Here is an 18,879-nt window from a genome sequence, read left to right as displayed (position 1 = left end):
CTATGTATATAGATGTGGAAATTATGAATTTAGAATATAAATATGTGTTTAAAAATAATATATAATAAATAATGAAACATATAGTTTGAATTTAATTAACATATATAACTTATGGAGATAATAAATTATGCATATTAAAATAAAATTGTATAAAATATATTAAATTAAAACTTTGGTTAAGTGGTGAATATAAGATTTTATTATTGCAATTGGTGTGGGTTTAAATCCCATCGCATGCATGTTTTTATTAAATTTCATTAAAATAAAAGACTAAAATATTCTCAAATAATACAACTTATTTTAATAAATATTTTATAATTTTTCTAACCGAGTTGATATCTGGTTAACTTTTGATAGTGTAGATTATTTGGCTTTTCTGTTTCAAATATAAAATAATAATTTTTTTAGGGACTATAAACATTTACTTGTTTGATGTTATAAGGCCCAACTGAAGGAAAAAAGGGGTTTCCCCTTGGATCCGTACACTTCACGGCCCAATACCAATCAGTTATCGTCTTTGTTTCTTTGTCGAAAAGATTGAATCCGTCATTCATGCGTATTGAAATTTGTTGAATCGGATCTGCAAAACGTTTCACGGATAATTATTATTTGGAGAAAAGAGAAAATTTCAAGTAAGTGTTTCTTGAATTTACTTTTAAAAATTTTAAATTTTTATTTATTATTAATTGTTTGATGTTAGATTTTTTTTTTTGCCTAATTCTCTGTTGAAGTTGATTGCGTTATCTATCGAATCTTTCTATGAGAACGATCTAGGGTTTAAGAATCAGAAAAAAAAAAGAAAAAAAAAAATGAAAGAATAACAGCATATAACTCTCTAGTCTTAGGCTTTTGGAAGCAAATTATGCTAATGGAATTGCTCTGCCGAAAGCTTAGATTAATAAAGCTTGGATTGATGAGCATCAAGGCAATTTTTTTTTCTTCACTTTCCTATTTTCATCTTTGAGGTGTTTTTTTAATAGGTAACTTGTTATTTTCCCTCTTTATTGGTTGTTAGAGGTTGATCCTAATGAGGGGTGCTGAAAGCTGCAGAAATGGAGAATCAGCTCCGTTGGTGGTAAGTATTTCAGCTTTAAAAGTATAGGTTGTTGTTTGTTTGAAGATGTTTTATTCGAATCTGTATGTGGTTTAGATTTCAAGATTTTATTGAGTTTTAAGAGGTTCTTCAATCAAATGTTTAGCCTGATCTGGGTTCTAGTTTAAATTTATAACATACTAGAGTTCTGCTTTCTCTGTTATATATCTTTTTTCCTTCTAGTATTGTTTGACATAAGATCCTTTTTTGCAATTACATTTAGTTTTTAAACTTCATAACTTGGAGTTATAGCTTTATTTTATTTTCCCTTCTTCTTCTGGGTAAAATTGGTGTCATAGTTCTTTAGTTAATTTCATTAAGACTGCATCTGGTTTTTATCTTAAACTTCAAGTAACAGCAACCCTGTTGTCAGGCACAAAATGACAAGGGATTTGATGGGCTTATTCCTCAATTATTTACCTCATTACCAGCTCTAAATGAAGCTGTTTCGTGTCTTGCTCAAACAACTACTTACTTTACTGGTTGTTTTTCTGATTATGCTGGTAAGTTGTACCTTTTCACCTTGTATTTCTCCTCTCCCCTTTCCTTATGCAATATTTATGTTGTACATAAGATTTATTTTTTGTTCTTTCTTATTTCTTTTTCTTTCCCGAGTCTTAATCATTAGCCTTTGAAGAGTTACTTATATCATTTTCATTTGAAGCTTGCCTATATATCAAACTAATGGTGTTCTTCATTTCTTTGGCCTTTATTTCTTCTTCACATTGATTTTATCCATGAACTACGGATGAATTCATTGAAATATTTTCGGCAATGTTGCAGTGGAACCTTCCACCAGAGATTCAGGGGATTCCGTTGTACATGCACAAGAATTAGAAACGTTTTCTTCTGTACAGACTGAGGATACCGTGATTAGTGATCATCCTTTTTCTAGTGAAAGCACCTCCACGTTGGCTGAATCATCTAGTCTTGTAAATGCTACCTCTGCTAACCATGTTGGAATAGCAAGGGCCACTGCTGGAGATCCATCTGAAAATACTGGTGTGATTGTACATTCAAATCATAATGGGCAAAATGGGATTTCCATGTTTCAAGGGTACAGATTCCTGAATGCTTAATTTTGAATTTCTTCTGTAGGACAATTTGTGAAAATGAATTATGATTTGAAAATTTCTTCCCATAATATTATCTGTAGCTGTAGTTACACATGATGCTAAAAGATAAAATGTTTGCAATTTTCAAGTGAAGTTCCTCTTATGCTCTCAATAGATATAGGATATTGATTACGGAGCGTACTTCTATTCCATTTAAAATCATGGAGTATTTTGGTTAAAAATCTTTCCCTTTCTTTTATTTCGATTTTTGTTCGTAATTTTGTATTGATTCTTATTTAGTGCAGAGGAAATTTTAGTTATGAGAATTATATGGAGTACTGAATTTTCCCAATCTTTGAAAACAAAAAACCTCAGGCTTATTGAAAGGGCACAGAGGACCGTTCGTGGATCTGCTGATGATATAGGATGGTTGAAGCGTGATCCTGAGATGCCTCCAGTTGAAGACGGAACTGAGAAGTTTGCAGAAATTTTAGACAATATTAGGTAAAATGGGCTTTGCATCTTTTGTGTCTATTATTACTTGGCGTGTTTATGCACTTATTGATTAGTTGGCTCCCATTTTGTCAGGCATGGTCTGCACAAGCTGCCAAACACAATGGTTTATTTATTGGTTCCAGGTATCTTAGCAATTTTTTCTCCTGAAAGAAAAAATATTTCTTCTTTGGCACCGCGAGAGGAAAAAAAATGATTTATAAACTAAAAAGAGGGGGAGTAATTTTATACCGTTGCTTACAGTACTCTTTTAAGGGAAGTTCATTTTATGACTAAAGATTTATTGTAGACAGTTTAAAACATCAAAGATTGTTTCTTAAAAACAAATTAGAAGGAAACCTTTCTGAAAACAGCATTTCCTAACCCTACCTTAGCTGAGTTTGACTACCTCACCAAGCATGTGGTACCTTCCAAAATCATCTATTTTGTATCAGCTATGAAACATATTGTCTACCTTTCACTGGTGAAATCAAGAATATAAGTTCATGAATTGCATTTACTTTGTATATGTAGTAATTAAGAGTCTACATAGGATTTCAACTGACTAAAATCAGTTATGGAAACTTATAACTAAGAATATGCCAAAATGGACCAAGGTTAAAACTGACTTGAGTTCGTATCAAAATATATCCCTGAACTTGATTTTTTTTGGATGGTGAAATTTGATGCCATTGGTAGGCATGACATGAAAAGTAGATGTGGAATATCTTTGAACTATGTTGTGTTAATTTCCCCCTTTTGTAACTTCAAATTCTATATTTCTTGTAGCGAAAAAGAGAAAAAGGATTCTATATTTCTATATTAGCTAAATTTTCAGTTCTGGCCTTTTTTGTGGCAGGTCTTTTCAGCAACCATGGCCCTCTATACTTTGTCAGCACAAAAACAAGTTTCTCAAAATTGGGTCTAACTTGCCATATTGCCAAAATTCACAGTGAGGTATATTTAATTAGTCTTCAATTCCACAGTTCTGTACTTTTTGGTCTATACTGAATGTTGACAATTACTAACTAGGCTTCAGTTGAGAAAAATGCCAAAGAAATAAAGGATTACATCGAGGAAATTTATTGGGGTTCCCAGAAACGCGTTTTGCTTCTTGGACATAGCAAAGGTGGCGTAGATGCAGCGGCTGCTTTATCTATCTATTGGTCTGACTTGAAAGATAAAGTTGCTGGGTTGGCAATAGCACAGAGTCCGTATGGTGGAAGCCCTATAGCTTCAGATATCTTGAGAGAAGGTCAACTCGGTGATTATGTTAATATACGGAAACTTATGGAGATTCTGATTTGTAAAGTGATTAAGGTTTGGAGTTATCTTTTATGCATTTTCTTTTCTCTTTAGTTTCTACAAATAATTGACAGTATGATATTATGCAATTATGTTTGCTGCAATTTCTGAGTTTCCATGGGAGGAACTCAGCACCTGCTTTGGTATTTTAGTGATTTTCACCTCTTTCCTAGGGAAGAAGGGTTTATGAGTCTACTTTCTAGCCAAGTGCAGTATCCGGATACGTAATCGGGTATAAGACTATGATTCTTTAGGGATCCTCCAATTACTTGGAAAAACTTGGAAAAATTCAACATACTCGTACTCGTGTTGGACACATACTCATATATGATGCTTAAACTTGTGTCCGAGTAGTATAGATAATTTGCATCTCTTCACATTTTATTTTTCTAAGTTCATGAATAATTCTGACTGTACAGGGGGACATGCAAGCTTTGGAAGACTTGACTTACAAGCGGAGGAAGGAATTTTTGAAGAAACACCATTTACCTCGGGAACTTCCTGTTGTTTCTTTCCATACCGAAGCCGGCATCACTCCTGCTGTTTTAGCAACATTATCTCATATTGCTCATGCGGAGCTACCATTGACGGCTCCCCTTTCTGATGGTCAACCTGCAAGGTTGCCTGTGGTCATGCCCCTCGGTGCTGTGATGGCTGCATGTGCCCAGTTGCTGCGGGTTAGATACAGTGAAAAGAGCGACGGGGTTGTGGCACGCTGTGATGCAGAAGCCCCAGGATCTGTTGTGGTACGGCCAAAACGGAAACTAGATCATGCCTGGATGGTTTATTCATCATTGAATGATGACCCTTCTGAAGCAGATGCGGCACAAGTGTGCGAGGCTCTTTTAACACTGGTTGTGGAAGTTGGGCAGAAAAAAAGACGTGAACTCTCAATGAAAGATGAATGACGTAGTCGTCGTCACACTTAGGTGTAATGAATGTACTGTTAACCGAGTAGATGAGGTTCTTTTAAATTCTTTTTGGCCAGCACTAGCTCCATTGAAGCCTGATAATTTGACGTGTATATAGCTGAACTGTTAGGCAGACTCGGTCTGCCCAATTTGTAAAAAAAGAACAGGTATTACAATGATGAAATGAGTATAGGACCTTCTTTTATATAGCTGATCTCCTGTGTTATCTCGACTTAAATCTGAGTATATATCCAATATAAGGTTTTTTTTTCTTATTTCATGTTTGAATTTATATCTCGTGCCAACTTTCTCGAGGGAGCTAATGAACTAAATTTAGCTTTGGATATTTTAATGGTGTAATTAAGTCCTCAGGTTTCATACTTTTTGCAAATTGCAATTTAATATATTTATTTTTAATTTCTGGAATTTAACCTTCTTATTTGATTTAAAAATTAAAGAAGTTAGTACTGGGTTCCCAATGTCTGCTCCTGGGAAGTTCTTAAAAGGAAATCGAATAATAAAGGCGAAAGGGGACAAATCGGTGGTTGAAATGGTGGCATTTGAATGTCATGTCGATCTGGTTGGTTTGATCAAATTTAGATGATTCAATTAAATAAATTATTAAAAAATTAATAAAAATAAAAAATCTTAAAAATCAGTTCAATCGATTCAATTGTCGCTTCTAACTAATTTTTATCTTGACTTAATTGGTCATAGCCTTTCTCTCTAGATTAGAATCCTGATCGATTTTCCCTCTGGAGCGATGGTTGAAATGGTGGCATTTGACGGAAGTTAGCAGCGTTTTTAAGGGAAAAATTAGTTCTTTGGATTGTTTTCTAGGTTTTTTTTTAAATTTTGAATTATATTTTTCGAATTCATTAATTCTTATCATGTTATGACTGGCTAGATATTCCATCAGTGAGAAAAGCTGTATACTTTAAGGACTAAACAATGCATTAAGCCAATTTTTAAATCAGACACGATGAAGGATTGATTTCTTGAATTAAAAGTAAAGAAATTAAATTTATAAATTCAAAGAGTATAAGGACTGGAGTCATAATTAAACCTATTTATAATTTATGAGATTCTTCTCCAACAGGCAAACAGCTAAGAAAATCAAGGAATTTATAAAATCAAAGAAGAAAAAACTCCATTTTCACTAAATTTCCAATACTACCCTTCTAACATTCACGAAATTTCAGACAACTCCATTGAATACCCCCTCGACCTCCCTAAGTAATTATTAAATTAGGATTTTTCATTTTCTCGCTGTGTTTTCAGAGAGAGAAAAGTAGGGCGAAAGAAAGTCCAACAAACAACTCTTATTATTATTATTATTATTAGAAACCCAATATTGTTGTTTTCGTTACAGTTTCAATAGAACCGGAGGTGATCAAAAGCTTTCAAATTCAGGAATTAGGGTTTTCAAACGGAATTGGTTGGCTAGGGTTTTGTTAAAAAAGACCTTTACTTTAATCTTTAATCTTGGTTTTATTTGGGGGGTGGGTATTGGGATTTGATGCGAAGCACAGGTTGGATTGGGGGTTTGTGAGTTTTGAGGGTGCGCTCAATGGGGAGCACTGGTGAGGCTGACCGAAAACGGCGTCACTTTAACTCTATACCGCCCACTGCTGTTGCCTCGAAGAAGCAACCATTCTTGCCAATTTCTGAGGAGAAAAAGGTAAGGTCTTAGTTTCCTTAAAAAAAAAAAACTTTTAGTTTTTAATTTGAAGTATGCAGTGGAATATTTATGCTTGTCTTATTGCTTTTTTCTTTATTAAATTTCAACTCGAAAAAAAAATCAAAATCACTTAATTCCTGACCTGGTTTTTCTTATGTATCAATCGGAGTTTCTTTTTTAGCATGTTGTTTCTACTTGAATTTTCTTTTATGGAATCAAATCGATGCATGTTGATATAAGGTTTTGACCTAATGATTGGAACTTTAAGCTCTGGTTTGATTTCTGAGGGTTTATTATTATTTAAATGATCATGGATTTGCAGGTTTATTTGCTGCCATTGCCACTTAACCGCCCTTTTGCAGATCTCTTTTAGCTCACTTTAGTAACTATATTGTTTGTAGCCAATCTCCTCAGTATAGTCGTATGTTTTAACACCGTGAATTGCTGGGTCCTCCTCCTATGTGCTCAGGCTTGAATATGAGATATTATTTTTTGTGGAAGAAGATTTTGATTGGGGTATGGACCTATGGATAGGTTAATTGGTCTGTGGAAATTAGCTTTGTTAATTATACGGCACATTTTTTCTTGTCGGCAAGAATTTTATATTATATGAAGTTTCCTTTTCTTTTTCTTTTACCTCTGATTGTATGTGTTTGTGCTTTCGTATTGTGATGTCATTTTGCCTTTGATAGTTGTTTTTATTGGTTGTGTGAATGCTATATTGTGAAATTTGGGGGGAAATAATTCATCTGTCTATGAGTAGGTTGCCAAGTTGAAATGTTATCTTATTATAGCTCATATTATTTGAACCTTCTCCTAATGCCCCCTCCTTTTTTTTTGGCATGATGCAGCTTGATGCTGCAGTTCTACAATTTCAGAATCAAAAGCTTGTACAAAAGTTAGAGGCACAGAAAGTTGAGTGTTCTACCCTTGAGAATAAGTTCCTTCAACTGAAAGAGAAACAAAAGTCATATGATTCTACATTGAAAGCGGTGAATAAATCTTGGGAAGCAGTAAGATCCTGTCCAAACCGTTAGACAATTATATGCTTTTCTGCTGACTAAGAAAAGACTAGAAAAATATTTTACATCTTGTAGACTTTTTCCCCTAGTAAACTGCTTTATGGGAAATTGACATTATTTTTTTACAATAGCTGATTACAGACTTGGAATCAAGGTCCATCCACACAAGAAAATCTAGTGGACAGGATGTTGGACATACTCCAAATGTGAAAGGTGAGAATCTTCTGCCATGCTAAAATTTTTTATTTGTTGTTGTTCTAGCCCCTTGTAATGGAACTGTTAACTTAATACCAAGGACTATGCTTTTGTTTTTGTTATAACTTCTAAGGTTGAGCTAAATTTTTGGCAATTCTGATTTATAGGAGTTTTATATGATTCATCCGTTTTCTATCTTTAGGTTTTAATTGTTTGGCAAGTATACTAGCTAAGAAGGCTTTTGCATTTCTATGTAGACGGGCCTCCATCCTATACTGAGAATGCTTTTCTTAGCCGACTTATGGAGACAGGTGCGACTGAAAGTTCCTCTTCCAATAATTGCACAGAGCAGATTAAAGAAGATAGAGAACATACCGTTTCTGCAAAGTCTGGGAACATTTTAAACAATATAATAGTTGCCATTGATGACCTGTGGTGCCTGAAGGATGGGTTATATGCTGCAGTTCGGAAGGAGCTTCAGAATGATGGTACATGCTTAGTAGGAAGTTTATATTGTGTACAACATAATATTTCCCATTTTACCCCCTCGAGTTGTTGATCAGTTAACAGTATGCATGTCTTTTTATGCTAGGCTCATGCGGGCAGCTGGCAGAACTAGAATCAGAAGTTAAGAATTTGAGATTCGCAATAGCTGATGTTCATTTGAATCACAGATCTTTGGCAAGGGAATTGCAGAGCCATAGAGATATTGATGCGAAAAATAAAGCTGAGCTTAAACGTCTGAAAGGTAACTTCCATATGTGATCAGAATTGGTCTTGTTAAGAAGTGGTAACAACACTATCAGTTGCCTCCTAAGCAGAATTCGTTTGCTTCTTAACTCATTTATGATATATTAATCTTGCATTTATGTGGTAGCATGAACAAAAATCAGTATGCATGCCATATATTTTTGAAAATTTATGTAATCCACGCAATTCTTTCACCTTAGACAACTCTCTCCCCCTATTGCTATGGATGAACTAATCACTGGGTTTTAACCCTTTCCTTGGGGCCCAAATGCCAGTTAATTATCAAGATATGAAATGTCGTTATAGAATCTGTAAGTTTGACCGCCATTGTTTGCTCTTTTTTTTTTTTTTTTTTGAAGGTGAATTGGAGAGTGCAGTTGCGGAACTGCAGGAAAGTAACTGCAAATTGGCAACTCTTAAAGCAGAGAGAGATGCAACAAAAGGGGCATTTTTTCCTGTCTTAAACCTTGGCAGTAAGCATGTTTCTGGTGACAAAGTCAAAGATAAGCATATAGATCTGCATGAAATGGAGTCTGCCCTTAAGGAACTGTTGGTAATTCCTTTTTTCCTTTTGAGTTATCTTGTGAAATTTCTAAAACTGAAAGTTGATGCAATGATCTATTTGAGCTGCCAGGAACAAGCTTCTTCCCGACTGACAGAGCTAAAAGGTCTTCATGAAGAAAGAATTCAAATATTACAGCGGTTATCAAATTTGCAGGTTTGCTCTTTTAAGATATTATATTTTTCTTTTTCCTATATTTCTGACAGGCAGGTCTACTTATTCAGTTGTATAATTTGAATGGGGATTTCTAATTGACAGAACGCATTGAAGAGTGTAAAGTGTATTTCTTCTTCCAAAGTGTACCTTTTGGTGAGAGATCAACTAGAAAAATCCAAGTCAGAAGTTTTCCTCCATCAAGATTTATTTGAGAAACTACAGGTTGTTACTGGTCGGTAGTTTCATTTATGCCTTTTTTGTCTGTAATTTTACAGAGGACCTCCAATGCCTATGCTAACTATAATGTCCCTCCTAAACCTTTTAGGTTGAGAAAGATAACCTGGCTTGGAGAGAAAAGGAGTTGAGCATAAAGAATGATATAGCTGATGTTTTTCAGAGATCATTGGCAGTTGCTAATTCTAGAGCTTCTCATCTTGGGGCAGAGATACAGCGACAAGTTGATGAAAGAAAGAGGATTGAAGCTAAGCTGGAAGAGGCATCTAGAGAACCAGGTAGGAACATATCTGTTGTTTTCATCTTATAGCTATTCTTTTGCTGAATATTAGCTTAAAATACATTTAAATTTCAGGAAGAACGGAAATAATTGCAGACTTTAAAAGCTTGCTTTCTTCATTTCCCGAGGCAATGAGTTCGATGCAGAGCCAATTAGGGAAGTACAAAGAGGCTGCTGTGGATATTCATTCTCTCCGGGCTGACGTGCTATCTCTTTCCAGCATTCTCGATAGGAAGGTTTGTACTTTTTATAAGTTGACTGGTTATTCCTGTTGTTGCTTTAAGGGATTAAAGATCCCCTTTTCTTTTTGCCTGATGGAATTGTAACAATTTCTAAAAAAATATTTATGAACAGGCCAAAGAGATAGAGAATTTATCTGTCAGATCTACTGACCAAGTTACTCAGATGCATAAGTTGCAAGCCATGGTATGATTGGTTATCGGCACTTATCATTCTCCATGCTTATTTTTTCACAGAGAAGGAAAATCTATGTTTAGATTTTGTTTTGCTTTTCTTTTATTACAGGTACAGGATTTGAAGGACAGTGATGGGGAATTGAAATTGATATTGGAGATGTATAGACGTGAGTTCACTGATTCAAGGTCAGATTCAATAAACAAGATGTGTTCTTTATAATCTTCTGCAGTGAATTCTAATCTGATTCAGTACACTTAATTTACTTTTTAATCCATGGAAAATTCTGGACACCTGATCAATCTTTAAGATATCTCTCACTAAAGTCCTCCCTCCAGTGCTGCTGGAAGTTAGACTAAGCATCAGATTCTTCTGTAATGTAACTTTGTTCTTTTACTGGAAATTTTAATGAGCTGAGGTGCAAGAGAATGTCAGCTTATCTTATGTCATACTGATTATGATATTCTACCTCTGGTTATGTTGCGTTATGTATTGAAGTGCTGATCTTGCTACCCTCAATTGGGTGCTTCTTGATGCATACTTACAGGTTCTTACTTTTTTTTTATCCTTTTCCATGATTGCAGCTATATTTTGGAAGCAAGAGATTCAGAATTCAAGGCATGGGCTCATGTTCAAAGTTTGAAATCCTGCCTTGATGAGCATAATTTGGAATTACGTGTTAAGACAGCTAATGAAGCTGAAGCGATATCCCAGCAAAAGTTGGCTGCTGCCGAAGCTGAAATTGCTGAGTTGCGACACAAATTGGAGGCTTCTAAGAGGTTTTAGTTTACTTGTTTCTTTTTCTTTATGTTAGATTACCTTTTGATGTCACTGATTCAGGTTTTTTATTTTAATATACCTTTTCTTTCTGGAAGCGGATTTTGCCTAGATCTCTGCAAGCCTGCTGCTATTCGTAAAATGTTTATTTGATGTGCCTAGAGAATTCCACCACACATTATTCTGTTAAAATTCTCATTACCAGAATGTAGATGTATTGGAAATTGTGTAGCTGGTATTTATGTTGTTGCTACCTTCATTTATCAAATAATGGGTTTACAAGAAGCAAGTGAAAAGTGTTAATTATGCTGTTATTTCAGGGATAAATCTAGGCTTACTGATTCTTTAAAAGCCAAAATTGAAGAAAATGAGGCTTACTTATCTGAAATAGAGGTTAGCTTCTTGTCATTTAGTCTTGGCTCTGCCTTTGGTACTTTCGTGATGTTTTCATGACACTATTAGTTTGGTTTTCCTCAGTCAATTGGACAGGCATATGATGATATGCAAACTCAAAACCAGCAGCTATTGCAGCAAATTACTGAAAGAGATGACTATAACATCAAGGTAATCAATTATTTGGTTTATGATATTCAGAGATCCGTTGAAAATTTATGCACTAGCATCATTGTACCCTTTTCTTTTCTTCTCTTTTCTTTTCTTCCTTTTTTGCTGCTTACTGCCATAAAACGATGGTCTCTCGATAAGTTTTCTGTAACTATGCCTTTATGCTGACTAGTTATAAATTGATTTTTTATAACTCTGCCTTTTTTAAAACCTCAAGCATCCAGTTGTCACTAGCTACCACTGCCAGCCATGTACTTAGAGGTGAACGGTTCTTCAGATACTCATAGATGTTTGATCATGGAATAGAAATTTTTACTTGGTAACCAATCACAGAAACTAACAATCATCATTTCCCTTGAGTTAAACATGAGGAGATAGAACTTGGGAGCTGGGTTCAGTTCTTGGTCTCCATTTGGGTGTTAGTTGTTGGTATGAAGATTCATAGGTATTCTCTTTGGCTGGTCATCTGATATGATTGGTTGGACTTGTGATAACTAAGTGCCCATATTCATTAATGTAAAATTTTATTGAGATTTCATTTATTTTTGGCAGGCACCGAGATTTTTGAATAGCCTAACTCCTCCAATTATATCAAGGATGAGGGTTTTATTGGCCCAAACATTACTGAAATTTGCAAAAATAAAAAATGAAGTTGATCTTGTAATTTTAATTTAAAGACAGATGAATTTACTTATCATGAAACTGGAGGAGCAATTAATGCCTTCGGTTTTATTATGACCTATTCTTGTAAAGGACATTGGGCATCTAGGTTCGATATTCTATTTCTTGATATTTACCTTCATGTAGAGAACTTCTACTTGTAGAGCCTCCATGATCCTTTGTCACTATTGTATATTTTCTCCTAGAACTTGATTTTACTTTAATGGTGTCCTTTTCAGCTTGTTTTGGAAGGTTTGAGGGCAAAACAGCTTCAGGACACTCTACTCTTGGAGAAGCATAACATGGAGAAAGAGATTCAGCAAGCCAGCACATCCCTTGATTTTTATAATATGAAAGCTGCAAGAATCGAGGATCAGGTATGATTATGAACTAGGTATTTTATATGAAATAAACTATTAAAGGCATTCAAGTATTGAGCAATTCCTTTTGCAGCTGAGGTTTTGCTCAGACCAGGTTCAGAAACTTGGAGAAGAAAGATTTCAAAAGTCAGTTTCATTGGAAAATACGCAAAAGCGATTGTCAGATATGAGAAGATCCTCTCATCAAGCAAAGGAGTCACTGGAGGACTCGCAATTGAAGATTGAGAAAAGTCGAGCGGCATTAGTGGAGTTGCAGATTGAAATAGAGAGAGAAAGGTAATAGAATTCATTGGTCCTTTTATGTTTCCCTGTTTTCTTAATGCATAGGGTGAATTCATGTATGTTTTTCTGCATGTCATTCATTTATTAGGTTTAAAAAGAAAAGACTTGAGGAAGAATTGGAAGTAGCGAGAAGAAAGGTTGTACATCTTCGAGCGAAGACAGAAGGGAACTTGATGGTTGAAAGGCTTCAACAAGAACTTAGAGAGTACAGAGAAATACTGAAGTGCAGTATCTGTCTTGACAGACCAAAAGAGGTAAGTTTGATTATGATCTAGTATTTCAAGGTAGCAGTTCTTCAACTAGGCCCTTCAGTGTTTTAGTTTGAGCTCTTGTTCTCATTTCCTGACAATTGAATAGGATGCTTCTGTGCCATTTGACTACATTAAGAATGGTTTTGTACCTGTTACTTAGAGAAGAAATACTTCATAACATGTAGCCTATGTTGCTTTCCTCATTTTCCTTGAATTACCTTTGTCCGACACCAGTATCTGAAACATATTACGGTGTCAGTATGATTCTCCAAGTATATGGAAAAACTTAGAAAAATTGGCCATACTTGTGTTGGGCACATGCCCCTATCTGACGCACACTCCCAAGTTCAAGTAACATAGCATATAGCTATGGCTTGTTCAATTCTGTTTTGGACACTGTTTTTTATTTGGCCTGTTTTCTCCATCTATTTCCAAATTTGCTTATAGATTATTCCGTTCTTCAGGTTGTTATTACAAAATGCTACCATCTCTTCTGCAACCCTTGTGTGCATAAAATCACCGAAAGTCGTCACCGCAAGTGTCCGGTTTGTGCTGCAAGCTTTGGTGCCAATGATGTTAAACCTGTTTATATCTGATTTAGGAGCTCTCATCAGAACTGGTTATCCATGAGATTCGACCCACATCTCACATCCTTGCACTGTCACCACACATATGAACACTCACAGGTTCCATGTATTGTTGTTTTAGAGTTGTTAGAAAAGAATCTAGACTGGAACTAGAGGTTTCCTATCCGTTTGGTCAGTGCAGATCCTCACAACATTTGCTTGTTTGGTTCCAAGTTGATTGGACTTAATTCTACAGTATTTTATGATGTTTGCCTCTTCATTTAACTGCCTGGAGCCACTGGAATCTTTCAAGTTACTGTTTGCAGATTATTCAGAATTGATCAAATTCTGTATTCTGCTGAAACCTTTTGGAGCATTACTGAAAAGTTTTTGGGCTGCACAGATTTTAGTAGAACATTTTAGTATTATTTGTTTTCTTTTCATTTTTTCTTTATATATATATTAATGGTAGTTTATGACAGTTACATGTTGAAGGAAAATAGTCTTCTATTTCTTTTATTTATTGTGGAGGAAGATTATAGTTATAGTAGCCATTATAAGGCCTTACTTTTGAAATTAACGAGTTTGATTTTGCTTGTGTTTCTCTAGGTAGGGGACTAATGAGAATGAATGAATCATGAGACTTACTGTTGTATTCGTCTCATGTTTATATATATATATATTGCTGTGCCGTAATTGTATTCAAAATATTCTATATTTATATAAATTTTGATATGTTGGCAATTCAAACATTGAGACGTTAGTGCATTCATGTTGTTAATGTTATTATTTTGGTACCCAGTTTTATATCTTATTTTAGCTATTTGTGTATTTGTTCTTGCTATGGTGGCAGACTCCACTTTAAATGCCAAATACATTACAATTTACAAAGGGATTTGTAGGGTTATGAACAAATATAGGGAGCAACAGCGTCAGAATTATCTGGTATTTTATCAAGTGCTGCATCGTACAAATAAAGCTTTGGACCGGAAACATAACAAGCAGTCGCCTCAGCATGGTATGGACTTTTTTTTTACCTACTTTACCCAAGCCCAGCCCGGATCAACCTAAGCTGGCTTATATTCTCATATTAATATTTATATACATCTATAATTAAGTTGTAACAATAACATTTTATTGTTATTAAATACCAACTTGGGTCAGGAATCTCAGGATAGATTGGTTCGAATTTGTAAAATCTGTTCAAGACCCAAGTTGTATGAGCCGAATTGGTAATTTAATTCTTGAGCAGATCTCTGTTAAATGAGATTACTTATTATTATTTGATCCAAACCTAGAATAAGTGTCAACACTATGATGTAGGTTGAATCCCCGTTGTCGACTCATTGGCCAGGGGCGTTCACCCTACATACAATCTGTGAGTTCTAGTTTGGTCAAGGGTGTTCAACCTACATACAATCTCTGAGTTCTAGTTTGGCCAAGGGTGTTCACCCTACATACAACTATGAGTTCTAGTCACAGGGATTGCCTGCTTGTGGTGTGTGATTTTTAAGTTTCCCCCTTTGTTGTCTCCACCCTGATTCAAAACCTGGATTTTATAGGGTATAAGATGTGAACCAGGCCTTGGATGCCAAGGTTTGTGAAAAAATACAATGAAGCATATTCTCCGTCTTGGAACCAACCAACATTGTGAAAACAGTGTGCCTTGGCATTTATGTGAACTAATAATACAAGGAACCTACCAAGAGATTATTACTCTTTTCCATCACCAAAAGGAAATTGGAAACCTCAACAGCGCAATTGAATGTGGTAACGAACATTAGAACAATTAAATTTGTAATATCAAGCTTGTGAGGAATTATAACCGAGCAACCTTACCCCATAGAGTAAAATGAAGAACAAATAACAATGAGCACCAACATCAATTTAGAAACAAGTTGAGCAATATTCATGTTATAAATGTATTTATATTCTGAGATCTACCTTTGAATTCAAGTAACATGGATTTTAACATATTAGCTAGCAACATGGGCAAAGCATCTCGAAAGGACAAGAAACAATCTCAAAAGAAAATCAGCCCAGGGAAAGACCCCCTCGGCAATGGGTACGAACACTTCTCTAAACAGAGAAGCCATACCCAAACAAGACACCAAAGGTCGCCAAAGAAAAACCCAAAAAAGAAGACAAATCGATTTCCTCAAGGAGGAGAGGATATCAAATCCCCAAGGGTGCAGTCATTCAGTATGAAATCCAAATGCATTTGAGAACCAAAACCAAAGGCTTTTCACATCCAAGGCAAGAAGGCGTGTAAAGCTCTTCAACAGAGTGACATCATGCTAGTCCAAAACCATCTTCCAGCAACAATATGAGACCTCAAGCGGCAGCCGGCAACACCACAAAGACCAGAAGGCATGGAAAACAAAAAGAGAGAGCATTTACGGGAGAGCCTCCACCAGAGGAAGGAGACTACACAGCGCCAGGCGGTGCTAGCTAGGTCTTCTATGATTTGGGTGCTCCAATAGTATATATGAAACAGTTCAACAGACAGCTAAATTGCATATGATTCTAAATAATTTTTGAAGCAATTTGTTAAGGTTGCCATTGCAATTCTATGTTCAGCACTGGATTACATTTTTTCTATCAGGTTAGGGTTGAGTATTAGACATGTCCTTTCCATTACAAGCTATCCTCAAGTCTCTTAACAATTTAGTTATTGAGACTGAATGACAGAGATTGAGAGTCTAAAAGCTAATTGTTTGATTATTATGATAAAGATTATAGATTTTCCAAACTGAAAAAAATAAATCGAAGAAAGATGTAAACTAGAAAAGACCTTGAAAACAGAAAGGGCAAAAAAGGGACTCATTTGTCGCCTGTCCTCGGCCGAATTCCAAGTCCACTTCTTATGCTAGCACCCACACCCATCAGATCTTCGACCTATTTAAAAAATGGAAATCACAAAAACGAAAATTTAAGTACAATAATGAGATGTTGAGCGTGAAAAATTGAAAGACATGGAGAATGAATAAAGATTTACTTTGTGAATGCCGGAGGCTTTTAGGAAAGCGACGGATGCAGAGGCGGAGGCGCCAAGGAACAGAGAAGCTACGGCAAAGGCTTTTAAGGGCATGAAACGATGGTCGCCGGTATAACCTCTCCGATAAGAAGATACTGCCCAACCCAACTGGGATACACTTGCTATGGCCCAATACCAGTGGCTGTTTATGAGGATTTTATCATTATCGCCGCCGTTCTCCGCCGTCTCCATTTCTGAGCTGCTTTTCTCCGACTGCTTACTTAATTGGGGATTATTATTTGGACTCTTCGTTTTTGGGTTCTGCCTAGGCTTAGGGATTTCTCTCCTGAACTTGGTGCTCTAATTACATTTTCATTTTCAAAAATTAAAAATTTTAGTACTTTGATAATAAATATTAAAAATTAATTAATTGAACTTTTAATAAATATCAAATAATTTTTATAACTCAAGTTCCATACTTATTGAGCTGAACAATAAAATTTTATTTTTACATTTTAAACACTTATTTTTGGTTAAATTTTAGTAGTAATCTTTTTACTATGCATGAGTTTTGAATCTAGTTCTTCTACTTTAATTTGATCATATTTAGTCCATATACTTTTTAAAAATTTTGTAATTTTAGCCATGGTCAAACAGTATTTATTAAATTCGTTAAGTTTTGTTATTTTTAAAAATTTTATCTGAAAAACATAGTATCACATATTAGGGTGAAGCTAGAAAATTTTTTAGGGGCGAAATTAAATTATAATTTTTACGATAGTAGAAATGAGATTTCACCATTTTAATAGCTTATATCTTTATAATTTTTAAATGATTAAATCAATTTTTTATCATTTTTAGAGGAGGTCAAAGTATAATTTTATCTTTACTAATTTAAAATTTTAAAGGGTCTAAATGAAAAAAGTTTTATTTTAGAAGGGCCGGAGCCCCTACCGACCCCCTAGTTACGCTACTATCACATATGTAATGTTATGTCAACTTATTATTTTCATATATTACTTAGAAAAAAACAATTAATGTATTTGATGACGGACATTCGGAATAAATTATATCTATAACTTTATGCATCATTCATGACTAACAAGAAAATCTATCCAAATAGATTTAATTATTTTCATTTGAATCAAGATTGAAATTTTAAATTTCAAAAGAATAAAAATTCAAAAATATAAAAACTATTATAAATATTTTATTAAGTGGATGTCCATCACGATTAAGATAAAGTTTTGATGTACTTTAAATTCTAATAGTTATTAGAATTAAATCTCTACTTCTTTTATACTTCTTATGCCTATAAAAGAGACTTTAATGAAGTATTGTAATTATCCATTTGATTAATAAAGTACATTCTCTGTTGCTTTCATATTTTATTTGATCTTTATTCTCTCCATCTCTATTTATTTTATAACACGTTATTAGTACGATGATTCTCTATTTTTTTCAAAATCTTTCAAAGTTGTCCCACAGATCAAATTCTTTTTCACCTTAAACTTTCACCCTTACAACTTCATCTTCGAGATGTTGAAGGATTTAATCTCAAAATGGATTATGGTTCTTATTCCCAATCTTTGATTTATTGTACAAGCATGGGTAAAGTATAGATTTGGTAAGAATTTTTTATATTTCGACCATTTTTTTTTCAATTAAGGTATGACTACTAATAATTTTTATTTGACATAAATTCACATTCGATGGTATTTGATTTTTGCATTTCTAGGTTAAATTTTTATGTAAAAGATATAATTGCTTATTAGATATGTTTGATATTAATATGGTATGTTTTCTATTTTTTTCGTAAATCATTCTTTTTGATTAAAGGAAATTTGATAGGGTCTATTAAGTCTTATTAACTTGCTAATGTTGAATGATTGTATGGTATCTTTTAAATTGAACTTATAAATATTTTATTAGAGCAAGATAATATTTTATAATATATATGTGGTATTGAAATTTGGTATAATGTGTATCAAAAATTTTCAAACATCGTATACCAAAATTTTGATTGTTTATTAAATTATTTTACTATTAGATTATAAATGTTATTACAAAGACAAAGTTGTATTACTACTGTGATAATAGTCAATGTGATGATGATGATGTTAAAGATCTTCGTATATTTTACTATATTTTATTTATTATATCATATTTATTATAATTGGAAATAATCGTGACAACATGAATGAATAGATTTTGATTTGAAATCCACGTATCTTTACGATAGTGATTATAAAATAAAAAATCAATAGAGGCG

At 34.2% G+C, this 18,879-nt stretch overlaps 3 protein-coding genes across 5 annotated transcripts; 2 read left to right on the top strand and 1 right to left on the bottom strand.

Annotated features, from left to right (window-relative positions):
- The first annotated feature begins 470 nt into the window (after positions 1 to 470).
- On the top strand, positions 471 to 5,065 carry LOC105790318 (uncharacterized). The gene is made up of 9 exons (XM_012617869.2): positions 471 to 632; positions 1,016 to 1,075; positions 1,467 to 1,596; positions 1,877 to 2,150; positions 2,524 to 2,652; positions 2,737 to 2,786; positions 3,500 to 3,597; positions 3,673 to 3,960; positions 4,365 to 5,065. Exons 2-9 carry the CDS (start codon positions 1,028 to 1,030, stop codon positions 4,851 to 4,853), a joined length of 1,506 nt encoding a protein of 501 aa, XP_012473323.1. The 5' UTR covers positions 471 to 632; positions 1,016 to 1,027; the 3' UTR covers positions 4,854 to 5,065.
- A 1,021-nt stretch (positions 5,066 to 6,086) lies between these two features.
- LOC105790316 (E3 ubiquitin-protein ligase BRE1-like 1) lies at positions 6,087 to 14,380 on the top strand. Of its 2 annotated transcripts, XM_012617865.2 has the most exons (19): positions 6,087 to 6,537; positions 7,389 to 7,550; positions 7,691 to 7,772; positions 8,012 to 8,242; positions 8,347 to 8,502; positions 8,864 to 9,057; positions 9,139 to 9,222; positions 9,325 to 9,444; positions 9,548 to 9,734; positions 9,812 to 9,972; positions 10,091 to 10,162; positions 10,262 to 10,338; positions 10,735 to 10,929; positions 11,248 to 11,320; positions 11,405 to 11,491; positions 12,391 to 12,528; positions 12,605 to 12,807; positions 12,902 to 13,067; positions 13,529 to 14,380. In XM_012617865.2, the coding sequence occupies exons 1-19, from the start codon at positions 6,427 to 6,429 to the stop codon at positions 13,658 to 13,660; spliced, it is 2,631 nt and encodes an 876-aa protein (XP_012473319.1). In that variant the 5' UTR covers positions 6,087 to 6,426; the 3' UTR covers positions 13,661 to 14,380. The 2 variants fall into 2 exon arrangements, with proteins under 2 accessions (XP_012473319.1, XP_052490212.1); XM_052634252.1 differs by lacking the exons at positions 6,087 to 6,537; positions 7,389 to 7,550 and having other exon boundaries at positions 7,957 to 8,242.
- Positions 14,381 to 15,516: 1,136 nt separating this feature from the next.
- On the bottom strand, positions 15,517 to 16,991 carry LOC105790317 (uncharacterized). Of its 2 annotated transcripts, XM_052634253.1 has the most exons (3): positions 16,629 to 16,991; positions 16,425 to 16,528; positions 15,517 to 16,090 (listed from the first exon to the last, which is right to left on the bottom strand). In XM_052634253.1, exons 1-2 carry the CDS (start codon positions 16,857 to 16,859, stop codon positions 16,454 to 16,456), a joined length of 306 nt encoding a protein of 101 aa, XP_052490213.1. In that variant the 5' UTR covers positions 16,860 to 16,991; the 3' UTR covers positions 15,517 to 16,090; positions 16,425 to 16,453. The 2 variants fall into 2 exon arrangements, with proteins under 2 accessions (XP_052490213.1, XP_012473321.1); XM_012617867.2 differs by having other exon boundaries at positions 15,517 to 16,528; positions 16,629 to 16,990.
- Positions 16,992 to 18,879: the final 1,888 nt, after the last annotated feature.

The sequence above is a fragment of the Gossypium raimondii genome, chromosome 8, assembly GCF_025698545.1.
Source record: "Gossypium raimondii isolate GPD5lz chromosome 8, ASM2569854v1, whole genome shotgun sequence".
NCBI classification, from domain to species: domain Eukaryota; kingdom Viridiplantae; phylum Streptophyta; class Magnoliopsida; order Malvales; family Malvaceae; genus Gossypium; species Gossypium raimondii.
Note: the sequence above shows the minus strand (reverse complement) of the source record. Positions and strands in the feature narration are given on the sequence as shown.